The sequence below is a fragment of the Poromitra crassiceps genome, assembly GCF_964638095.1.
Source record: "Poromitra crassiceps genome assembly, chromosome: 8".
NCBI classification, from domain to species: Eukaryota; Metazoa; Chordata; class Actinopteri; order Beryciformes; family Melamphaidae; genus Poromitra; species Poromitra crassiceps.
The window spans coordinates 49,212,717-49,225,141 of NC_139629.1; the positions used below are offsets into that span (position 1 = coordinate 49,212,717).

Sequence of the window (12,425 nt, forward strand, 5' to 3'; positions counted from 1 at the left end):
TCATTTCTCGGTGACCGCAGCAGCCATGATGGGTGTGCGCATGGTCCCGCAGGCTGTAGCTGCCAGTTCCTCTATTTCCGCATTCAGTCGCCTGATCACCCACTCCATAGCTTCACGCCCCTGACGAAGAGCAAATACAAAGCATTAGTCTATATAAATAGAATTCAATCAGTTGAATGGTGAAGAAGGCTAGCTCTGTCCTGGGCTGCCCTCTGGATTCCACAAAGGAGGTGGGTGAGAGGAGGATGTTAGCCAAGCTGACGTCAATGAGCAATGCCTCTCACCCCCTGCGTGAGACTTGTGGGGGCCTTAAGCAGCTCTTTCAGAGGCCATTTACACCTGGCGCTAACATGCGTTTTCTGTGATCAGATTGCAATCAGATTGTGTTTTATCACTTGAAATGCCAGGTGTAAACACCCCCAAAACGCATTGAAGAAGGATTGCAATCTGATCGGCCAAACCACCTCCGGAGGTGGTCAGGGATGCATTGTGTACACATTGAACACAAGTGTAAATGCAATGTGTCCTCTCAATCTGGATACACCAACTTTATGCGGATTGAGAGGACAACCATTTCTGCAATCAGATTGCAATCAGATTGCAATCAGATTGCAGAAAATGCATGCAATGCATCCCACTAGGCTACATTAATGCCAGGTGTAAATGGAATCAGGCTGAAGTGATAAAATACAATCTGATTGCAGAAACCACATGTTAACGCCAGGTGTAAATGGCCTCACTGTGACAGCCTGATACACCCACGGTGTAATAAGGAACGCTACTTCAGGCTATATGCTATACTAGTTAACACCCAATAGCACAAAATAATGTAGCTCTGTTGTTGGGGTCTCTATTATAGTATTACTATTGCAATCACTCACCACTCGCTGCTCGCTACTTTGCTACTATGTTATCTCAGGGATATATTCTATCATATTTATTCATCTTATACTGTGCAATGTATAGCGCATTATACCATGGTCTGGGTGAATACTCGTTTCTGATGATCAAATGTACATGATCAAATGTAGTTTCATGCTTTGCCATAATGGGGAACTATCAGAAACAGGCCCACACATATTTGTGGGTCCCGAGCCGTAGTTTTAAAGAAACACAACCATAAGGGATCTCTCACCTTCCCAGCATTAGTAGAGATGGTGTTGGCCATGACTCCCTCCAGGTAACTGCTGAGACTGATGCCTTTTACAGAGATGATGGCCTCCTGAGTCAGAATTGTTCTAGAAAGGAGCAAGGAATCCAGAGTCACAAGCTGCCTTAAACACCCTGTCAGGCCTGATTGCTCCTTAGAAATGCACTGGGTGTTGAACTGTATTTGACAAGTCAAATGGGAAAGGACATTATGATCCATCTGTGTCATTTTCTAAACGCTTGCAACGTAAAGACGTACTTCTCTGGGTCCTCGGGGTGTGGTTTGTATGTTAACTTCTCATCCACACGTTGAAAAGAAAAAAGTCTGCACTCTGGAGCATACTTAAAGACTTAGAGTTTATTAACGTTTCGGTTCAACAACCTTCATCAGAGAAGAAGGTTGATGAAGGTTGTTGAACCGAAACGTTAATAAACTCCAAGTCTTTAAGTATGCTCCAGAGTGCAGACTTTTTTCTTTTCAACGTATAGCTTTGTTAGTCTAGCACCTGGTTTGCATAGTGGATGTGCAGACGCTTCTCTCTACTAACTTCTCATCCACAGACACCATGTTTGTGAAGGTGATCTAAAGGAGACAAATTATAGAGAGACAATAACATTACAAATGTTGCAGTTGTGTGACTTAGCGTAGCGTGTTATGAATGTCCACTGATTATGAAAACAAGACTACTTGTGGAACAAGCAAGGTGTCATTCCAGAAATGTTTGACAGGTTCCCACACTGCACTGTACTGTACTGTACTGTACTGTACTGCACTGTACTGTACTGTACTGTACTGTACTGTACTGCACTGTACTGTACTGTACTGCACTGTACTGTACTGTACTGCACTGCACTGCACTGTACTGCACTGTACTGCACTGCACTGTACTGTACTGTACTGCACTGTACTGTACTGTACTGTACTGCACTGCACTGTACTGTACTGTACTGTACTGTACTGTAGCCTTTTGTCCCTCTCTGGGACAAAAGGCTAAAGTGGAGGCAGACAGCGTATGGATGTTTGTGGCCAGCACATCCTGAACAGAACATGCTTTGGAAACGGTTGTAATGCTGTGATAAGAACGTGTACCTTACACACAAAAGTAGTGTATATCAGTGATACTCAACCCCGCGGCTCATTTATGGGTAGTTGTGGCTCTTTTTAGTCCTATAATTAAATAAATGAATAAAAATAAAATAAAGGGAGTAAAGGGACTTTTTGGGGGGGATTGTAACTCTTGCAAACATTGTTTTTTGTGTGTGGCCCCAACTGAGTCCCAAGGTGAGACTAAAAAACTCAAAGATCAACTCTTAGGTTGAAAATGTTGTCAATGTCAGTCGATCCTGTATTTTATTAGATCCTGTATTTTATTAGATTTTATTTTATTTTATTTATTTTACTTGATTATATTTTATTGTACGGTATTTTATTAGGATTTGTTGGGTATATTTTTAATTGTACTACCGTAATTGTCTTTTATTTTATGCTTATTTTTATTGATTATTCACTGTGCCCTACTTCCCCATATTATCCTCCCCCCTGCGTGGCAGGCACACCCACGCGTTACCCGCAGACTCTGACAAGTGCTTGACGCACTCATACTGTTATACACTTACACACATCCAGGCATACACACAACAGTGCACATCTTATCACAGTCATCTTAAGGACCGCAATGGAAATAAGCTGTTACCTTTATTGCGTTTTTTATCCTTTTGATAATGGTGGGACTGTGTATGTATATATGTATATACTGTTTGTTCATTATCAATAAAGAACTCAATCAATCAATCAAAAAAAATGTTAAAGAACACCTGTGGTATAAGATACTGGGTTACAGTTACATGCAAGAGACACTCTGCCCACATTCTTACGCAACGCTGCTAATGCCAGGATCAGAGCACTCCTATGTTTGTCTTTCACGATGGTCACCACGTCAGACTAGGCAGTCATACTGCCATACTGTACATTCTTGCCATGTCTTGGCCGGGAGAGTGGCGACACTACAAGTCTGACCTCGACCACGCAAACAAGTTGGGAATGACATGCATGATGCCACAAGTCAATTTTCTCATGCAGTGAAATACAAATTCATAATTGATAACCTTACATAGCGAAAAGAGGACAGACAGTGCATGGACTGACGAGACACAGCACAGCGCAACAGCAGCACTTTGTAGCTGCAGAAAGAGAGAAATATAGGCTCCATCTGGGCCCTTCTTGAACGAACTTCTTTCTCTCTCTTTAAAAAAAAAAAAAAAAAAAATGAACTTAACTTTACCACTATTCCTTCAGATGTTGTAGTTGTCAGACTGTGTTGCATAGTTGATCGCTCTATTGCTGACAAAAATGTGTTATTCTAAGTCGCTTTGGATAAAAGCGTCTGCCAAATGATGTAATGTAATGTAATGTATAGGCTAGCTACAAAATATATTATATTGTAGGGTAATTTTGTCCATGCTCAGTCAGCGGCTCTTTGCAGCAGTACAGCATCTCTCCTCTTATGCAGGCAGGTCAGAAGTGAGTGAGTTACTATGGTTACGGGGATGCTCGTGCTGAAATCATCTTTACTTATGTCACACTACAAGAGGTACTACAGACGCCCGTTCGTCATTCCCGACGGGCACGGTGGCTCAGTGGTAGCGCTGTCGCCTCACAGTCAGAAGGTCCTGAGTTCGATTCTCGCCTGGGACACTGTGGGCGCTGTGGTTGTGTTCCCCCCCATATCTTCAGTGCCTACTGCCCAGGTGGGGTATCTCGTCGTAAGTCCCCCCCATATCTTCAGTGCCTACTGCCCAGGTGGGGTATCTCGTCGTAAGGGCCTTTCTCTCTGTGTGGAGTTTGCATGTTCTCCCCGTGCTCCCCCAGGGGGCTCCTCCGTATATAACCCCCCCACTAAAATCATGCAGAAGATCAGATCGTCATCGTCATCCGACCAGTGACAACAACATCCGAAGTTGGTCCCCGGGCGCTGTACGAGAAAGCGACCACTGCTCCTGGCCTGCCCCCCGGAGGAAAGGACATGCCTGGATGGGTTAAATGCAGAGGACACTTTTCACCAGCCACCGTCAGCATGAGTGTGTTGTGGCCGCATGCATGTGTTGTGGTGTTCGTGTGACAATAAAAGACGGGGCTTGTCCCGTTAGGAGAGTTTTTCATATTTGGGCCCGAAGCTAGAAATGTGTCGGGAACGACCAAATAATAGGCAATAATTAATATCTGGCTGAATTTGTGTAGTCTGATCCCGGGATCATTGACACAATGGCTGAAACTTTAAGTCTGTAAACCACGAGACACCCTACATCCACGTTCAACCACAGGTGAGCAGACACCATCATCAAAGTACTCACATTTGAGGATTGAAGTTCAAAAGTCTTCTTCTTAGGATCCACAACAGACTGCTCCTGGATGTATGTGCATGTTCTCGAGTTACCAATGATCTAAAGAGTCAAAGACAGAGACGCAAGTTACTTCAACTGAAATAATAGCTGTTATGGAATGAGGATAGTGCCAGGCCGCTAGCAGAAATTTTATTTTTAATTGTATATATTTTAATCTCACCCATTCATATTGGACCCTTGAATTTAGAGAAACAAATTTGCAGAATAAATTAATAAAAAAAAAATTGTAAGGCACAATTTTAAATTGAACACAATGACGTCAAATTGAACGTGATATTATGGAATTTAACTTTTAGCTACATTAAAAAAAAATCCCAATTCACATTCCGTTTCTTACTTCAGATTTAGCTTCCTGAGACACAAGGGACTTGCCTTGAGTGTTGACTGGAAGGTAGCAGCCACACGCTGCTAACAGTGGGCCAACAACACTTCACATAGCCGATCACAATTTGCCACTGTGGTTCATCACCTCTACAGGCAGTGATCTTATTCTACCTACTTGATGAAAGTTGTTTAGTGAACATCGGAATTTGACAAATCAAACTAAGATTGACTGTTGTCTAAAAGTGTGAAGTTGTGAACATTGTGGACTACTGAGCTGCTAGCTGCTGGCTATAGTGGCTAATGGATATCTAAATGCTGGGCAGCTGGATGCAAGAATAAAGTGATTTTTTTTTTCTTGAAAAAAGTGAAGAGTAGGGCGGGTTCACTGTTGGCAGCCTTGGCGCAGGCGACTGCCTTCCTCATTTAGTCAACAAAGCCTATTTTAATATACATTTGTTCAATAGGAGCACGGCAAATTCAAATAAATAAATAAATAAAATAATTCAAATGCAACCTCTGCTTGCATTAATGTCTTTCCATTTGGCTGGCAAGTGGCGACGTATTTATCTCCAAGTGTGAGGCCAAGTGTGCTTCAATACAGACTGCAAGTGAATGAACATGGAATATAATCTCACACGAAGGGCATAGCGCTGATTTCATGTTAGATGTAAATGAGCAATGAATGATTCATGTCATCATCTGTTGTTGCGTCTCAAACTTACATAACAAATAAAAAAACACTGATTTGGGGTCACAATTATCAGGTGATAGATTAACTAAGTATTTTACTTAAACCTAACCTCAGATAAGCACTTTAGACTCTACTTAAGACAGACACAGGTCCTCCGCTCCAGCTTCTACACATACACTAAGGCAGTGGTTCTCAAACTTTTTTGGCTTCAGTACCCCCTTCCCCTGATTTCTGAATCCAAGTTCCCCCTTTACCAGATTACAACATTTTGCTTAGAAAACGGCAAGAGAAAACTATAGCATACGATGCAATTAATGAATGATAACCCACCTATTGAAGAATATAACACTACAAAATAAGAAATGGCGTGAAAGAGTTGCAAATTGCAATTAGTGCCACCGGAGCAGATTTATTTTAATGTTTCATTCATTTTCATGATTTTTATTCTTAAATGTTTCCATTTTCCATTTTCCCCAAGTACCCCCTTTAGTACCTCCACGTACCCCTAGGGGTAGGCGTACCCCAGTTTGTGAACCACTAGGGCTAAGGCTTAGTGACTTGAGACAATCTGATCAAGGGCTTAGCTAATATGCTATCAATCAGTGGGCATCTGACCACATCGGCCAACTTTCACCCAGAGATCTAAGCCAAAGGTCAGTGCGAAAGATTAAAGAACACCAACTGATTGACTTATGTTTGCACAGGTTGGAACATGACAGTTAGTGGTAGTAGCAGATTCTTCAACTCTGGTTGCATTTGCCACCATCGTGAGTTCAGAAAAGCAACGGAAAATACCGCAAAACAACATGTTTGATCAGAGATGTCGCGCGCATTCCAGATGAATTTATTGCTTTAAGATTGACCGTAAAATGATCTTCACACACTAATAATAAAAGTGGAACCACAGTTTAACTGAGGTCAGTGTACTCGATGTGCAGCCAAGCGTAGTACCAATACTGCCCGTCCCATTTGGCGGCGGTCCAAACAAAGTGAGCCCTTGGTAGCTTAGCTAACACTGTGATGGAAAGTTACATCACACGTCGTCAAAGGTTAGAGAGCCTTGCGATGACACAAATGGCAGCACTGAATCTTCTTGTACAATATGTGACAAGGCAGACAGGCATCGACTCGCCTGGGCCAACAACAACCAGGCCTGCAGTGCTGCTGGACAGAAATAGCCTTGAGAGTTAAGGTCATCCTCAATGGCTGGAGAGCGTTAGCCGACCTTCCTTTTACTCAACTGACTCTCGGTGGCGGCTACGACTGCGTTCCTGCGTGTTGCTTTGGATGATGTGACCTTATCAGGTTTCCTTTTATTATCTCATGTTTATCAGACTGATATAAAGTTATACTGTTTTGATTGGACAATAAAAAGAGGCAGCAGCAAGTCTCTTTTGTGCCTCTTCACAGATACAGATCTTGTGTTTCTCTAACGAGGGCACTTACTGCCGACTAGTTTGTGGATAAGCACACTTGTTTTTCCCACCTGCATGTCCTAACACAGTGGTGGCCAACCAGTCGATCGCGGTCTACTGGTCGACCGCGGACTCACCCCAGGTCGATTGCGTCAAAAATCGATTATAAAAAAAAAAAAAATATATATATATATATATAATCAAATAAAATATAATAGAAGTACATGCAGTTGTTTATTTTAATTATGGATCATAATACAATGCAATTCCAAATGCACTTTTATTTTAAAAGTAGCCACACAGTGAGAAAAAAGAAAGTGAGAAAAAATAAATCATGTATTGGGGAAAAAAAGTGATGCATCGATTTAAGATGCATCGAGATGCATCGATAATCGTAATCGAATCGAATCGTAGCCCTCTGAATCGTAATCGAATCGAATCGTGAGGCCAGTGAAGATTCACAGCCCTAATGTCAAGTGGTTGTGGGACAACGAGAAAGTGTTGTGAGGTTAGTTACTGCACGCTGGAAACGATGTGTGTGCGTTTGCGATGTTGAAACTGGACTGGGAGATCTCGGGAGGCTGGCTACTTGAAAAGTAGATCTTCGGTCAAAAAAGGTTGGGCACCCCTGTCCTAACATATTGACATTTAACTACAAGCCCAACAATGCTGATACAAGTGTTGAACTATCATGTTGGACGGTAGACAAATACTAGGTAACTAAATTGCAACCAAGCTTTGACACTCACTGATTTCACTATAGATGGAAGGCCCCACTCTGTGCTGAGTAGTCTTTTGCTGTGGAGACATCCCTGTTTGTCTATGGCTCTGTCCAAAACATCCACTCCAAACACACTGGGGTTCATGGGGTTAGGGTACTTCTGCATAGCAGCCTGGGTCACCGTCTCCCAAGGATGGCTGTGGAGGGGAGAGACACACCCAAAAAAGACATGAATGTAATGCTTGTATTATCTTATTACCCTTAACCATAGCTACTAACGTTCACTCTTTAAGAGTGAGACTCACTCAACTGACCCTCTTCTCACTCACAAACCTCCTATTTCTCACTCCAAATTTCTCTTCTGGGTCCTAAGATGAAAAAGGAACTCTCTTGAAACAGGGTTGCTGTTTCGTGACGTTAGGTGGTAGCCTATAGAAATGCAGGAAATTGGTTTTACATTAGTTATTTTAATTATTTATTTTCTGGGGGAGGACTCCCAGACCCCCCCCCACCAATCATGTATCTTTCCAAGTTTGCTCGCTCATTTTAAAACATACCGGTAGTCAGGTATCTGTATTAAGATGATCATTTATTCAGGTATTATTTCTATTTGGGTAGACCTGAGGAACTAAAGTGGGGAGTGTCAGATGATGGGAAGGACTTGATGAGGAGCATAGATCTTTCTTATCCTGTGTTCTGAAGAAAAATGTGTAATATCTGGAGTATCAAAAAATGCTACCCAATATAAACAAAAATTAACAAAAAGAAAAGGTCTTGTGGAAAAAGACGTTGGTTCATAATGCCTGAGAAAGGTGGAGTGGGGCAATTTACCATGAATAATGCTCATTTTCATATTTCATAATGTGAACAGGTGTTGTCTCCCAGCTGAAGTCAAAGTTGACAGCCCTGTCCTTAAAGGGATAGTTCGGTTTGTTTGAAGTTGGGTCCTATCAGCTAGTCACATACACTAACGTAATTAGGTACAGTGTTCTGGACGCTGAGCGCAGTGTCTAACGAGATCCGGCACCCAGAGGAGCAGCCTCGCGCAGCCTCACCAGCTTTTTCTCTCTCAGTACTGGGGGTCAACAACTAAAACTATAACTGTAATTTAGCCACCTAAAACAACGCCCACCTAAACAAATCGATATCCGTGTACATGCACGCTCTATTTTGACAATTTTCAGCGCTTTACTTTTCCGCAAAACAGCAGTTTCATTCGGCACTGCTTTTTCTCCAAACCGTACAACTACCGTGTTCCTCCGCTAAAAGCCAGGTCCGAGCCGCAGCACTGGATTACTCCGCAGTTATTTGGGGGTAGGCTATTTTATTTCTCCCGGTTTGAAGACACAACAAATAGAATACACGGACGAAAATATGAGTGATTTTGATAGCGAGGATGATATGCCATTCACCTTGGTGACAAGAGGATACAATTATGAACCAGAGAGAATACAGAAGAGGAACTTTTGCAGAGAGTGAACAGGCAGAGAGATGCGCCTGCTGTCTAAATGCCTGGGTGCCCTGGCTGCAAACCTTATTCACCATTCCCAGGATAAATTGTGGAAAACGACCCAGACCAGAGAGGCCAGGTGACTTGTTGTCTCTAAAGTAAGTCAGTGTTTTATCTCTCTTCTTCCTGTTTTGTAAACCGCGGCTCTGTGCTCTGTGCTGGCTTTAGCGGAGGAATACGGTGGTTGTACGGCTGGGAGAAAAAGCAGTGCCGAATGAAACTGCTGTTTTGCGGAAAAGTAAAGCGCTGAAAATTGTCAAAATAGAGCGTGCATGTACACAGATATCGATTTGTTTAGGTGGGCGTTGTTTTAGGTGTTTTAGGTGGCTAAATTACGTTTTAGTTGTTGACCCCCAGTACTGAGAGAGAAAAAGCTGGTGAGGCTGCGCGAGGCTGCTCCTCTGGGTGCCGGATCTCGTTAGACACTGCGCTCAGCGTCCAGAACACTGTACCTAATTACGTTAGTGTATGTGACTAGCTGATAGGACCCAACTTCAAACAAACCGAACAATCCCTTTAAGAATTTGATCTATCAAACTTAACAGATTAATTGACAATGTAGGCTATGTGCTGTTTTCTCATTCAAAAAGTCCAGTGTGGGAGAATGACACGCAAAACGACAACAGTATTCATTGTAAACATTGTAATACAATGTTGAAATACAGCACGTCTACAAGCACAATGACAGCTACGGTAGTTCAGGAAGTTTGGTTGATTGATTAACTTGTTGAGTAGGTCTAAAGATGTTTTATTTAATGATTTATCGATTAATTGATCGTTAACATGAACATTACATTGATTAAGGAAATTGATTGTAATTTGCATAAATGGCTTGTTAGCATTCCTCACTGAACCAAGGAGAGGAAGTTTGACCCTAACTAAGATTCTAAATGTCAAGGTACTGTACGCTTTAGGGTGCACCAAACGTGTTTGGAGTGGTTTATTGGAACCCTTTAGTTTGGTTCGTTTGGGCCAATGAGAAAGATGTGTGTGTGTTGCAGTGTATTTTGTAAGAAGTGAGAAGTGAGAATGTAATCTGAACCCACTACAGGAAACAGTCCCAAAATGTGCACTTGTAAATAATGAGACAGATGGTGACATACGATGGCAGCAGTTCCTCATAGCATAATAAAATAAAGCAAACCGCGCTTTCTTCACATGTTTTCAACTGGTATGAGGATCAGAAGGCAATTGCGGCAAAGAGCGCAGAAGGGACTGGAATCTGTTTTTTTGTTTTGTTTACACCCCGTTCATGTGTCCATGTCCATGTGACTTTTGTTTACTAGTCCTAGTCCTTGTTTACTAGTCCTAGTCCCTTAATTGAGCAGTGTGAACCTAAAAAAAAAAACAATGCAAAAAAGGCAACAAAGTGGGGCATCCGGGTGACTCATACAGTACCATGTAAATGTGAAGTTCTGGGTCATAGGATCGAGCCCCTGGACCTTTATCGCATGTCACCAGATTTTCTCTCCCAGTCCTTTGTGTGTCTCTCTACTTTGAACTACCTAATGAAAATGCAACAAGTACACTTTTCCAAACAAACTGTAGGTGTGATCGCACCCATAGCATCTTCAATTAACTGCAATTGACTTTGACCCCACAACGAGCTTAGGGCCCCTCTACCCACACTGTCTCCCAGGGACCGCAGCTTGTAGAAGGGCTGGATGTAGAACCAAGACCCCTCGTTGCCCGCTGAGTCCAGAGTCACCCTCATGGCATTCTTCTCCAACAGTGCAGGTAGACGCTTGTTCACCGTCAGGTATTTATTGCTTTTCAAGTGCAACAACTGTTGGCAGAACCAGAAACATACGTACATAATGGTTACAAGAAACATAGTTACAAACAATGACATAATGCAGCCAACTGACAGCATAAGCTACTGGATAGTATATTCAATAATTGCTGAAATGTCTGCATAGAATGTTTTATATATTTATTTGTTTGTATATGTAGTAAAGCTATATCTTTATACTCTATGTAAAGATATGCAAAAAATTGTGTTTTATTGCAATATAATGGAGGAAAATACTACATTAGTTAGAAGGCACATACGTCTGTAAATAAGTCAAAGACTTCTGACAGAAGTCTGACATTTCCTCCACTCTAAATGATTTCCATGACGGAAATCCACCTAGGGAATTCGCATTTTCCCTAACTAGAGACCAACGTATTGGCCGTCAGGAGAATGCACACAAAAAAATCCCTTTTGGATAAATGCCTTCAAAGCAGAGTGCTGTTTGGATTTCAAAGTGGTACTTTTAACTGATTTAAAACAGCCTTGATAGCAGTGTCTATAGCGGCCGCCATTGTTGTTATTTCTCCTTGGCGCACTTGACAACGGGAAACAGCTTGACAATGGCGTTTCAATCATGAGAGACCAGTGGGTAAAATTTAACGAGCGTGCTTTATTCACAAATGGCATGGCAACTAATTATATGGCATGGCAGCATGGCAACTGATTCATTGGCGTAATGACTCCGTGGTAAGATGCCTCTCTTCTTGTGGTGAAAGAGGAGGGCATCTGCTCGGACTAGGATAGAGAATTCTTCGGGAGTCAAGACGTTGGTGGTGGACTGGGGAGGTGGGTGGGGCGAAACGCAGCTTCAGAGGATGGGATACGATCAGCCCAGGTACAGCGACCATGAGGTGAAGAATCGGGGAAAGAGGATAATGACACACTGACCATGGCTATATGTACTGCCACGTCATGGCCTCGGTAGTGACGTCATTACCAACGCCATATTGACAGGGGGCTGATTGGCTATTGAGGATGGGCTGATGAGGAGACACACGTCATAACGGACGTCACACTTGGATTACACTTGATTTATGTTGAGCTCTGATGCCTATTGTGATATGAGGTAACATGACTCGTTCTCATCTCGAAACTAGGTCGAGACCAACATTAGTCTCGCCCGTTGTGCTGTTTATTGACGCTGATTGGCTAATCCTTAGTACCCCTCGTGCTCATTGGACCAGTCGTTTTTTCAACTGAGGAAATCACTGTTGCATGTCACAATGCCAGACCAGAAGCAGCCAAAAGTCAACTCAACAATATATTTGTTCAATCAAAGGGAGAGCTGGTTTTAAAAGGAGGCTCAGATCCCATCTTCACTCACAATGATGTTTGTAACTTCACTTTTTCTTCTATGTCTGTTTTCTACTGTATAGAGTAATACGTACAATATATTAATATTTGTGTTTGGCCAGCTA

The 12,425-nt window shown here is 42.4% G+C and overlaps 2 protein-coding genes across 2 annotated transcripts in view; both read right to left on the minus strand.

Annotated features, from left to right (window-relative positions):
* LOC310780341 (PRELI domain containing protein 3B-like) lies at positions 1-7,892 on the minus strand (the record flags this gene model as incomplete). The annotated part of the gene is made up of 6 exons (XM_083640917.1): positions 7,731-7,892; positions 4,501-4,590; positions 1,697-1,732; positions 1,409-1,443; positions 1,136-1,238; positions 1-120 (listed from the first exon to the last, which is right to left on the minus strand). Exons 1-6 carry the CDS (start codon positions 7,866-7,868, stop codon positions 1-3), a joined length of 522 nt encoding a protein of 173 aa, XP_083497043.1. The 5' UTR covers positions 7,869-7,892.
* The window catches only part of LOC310780778 (inositol 1,4,5-trisphosphate-gated calcium channel ITPR1-like), a gene marked incomplete at its 3' end in the record, with an annotated part of 26,994 nt that continues 22,448 nt past the window's right edge, over positions 7,880-12,425 (minus strand). The window contains exons 5-6 of the mRNA XM_083641282.1: positions 10,836-10,998; positions 7,880-7,899 (exon numbers count right to left, since the gene is read on the minus strand). Of these exons, the coding sequence (XP_083497408.1) occupies positions 7,880-7,899; positions 10,836-10,998 (183 nt within the window). The remainder of the gene's footprint in view (positions 7,900-10,835; positions 10,999-12,425) is intronic.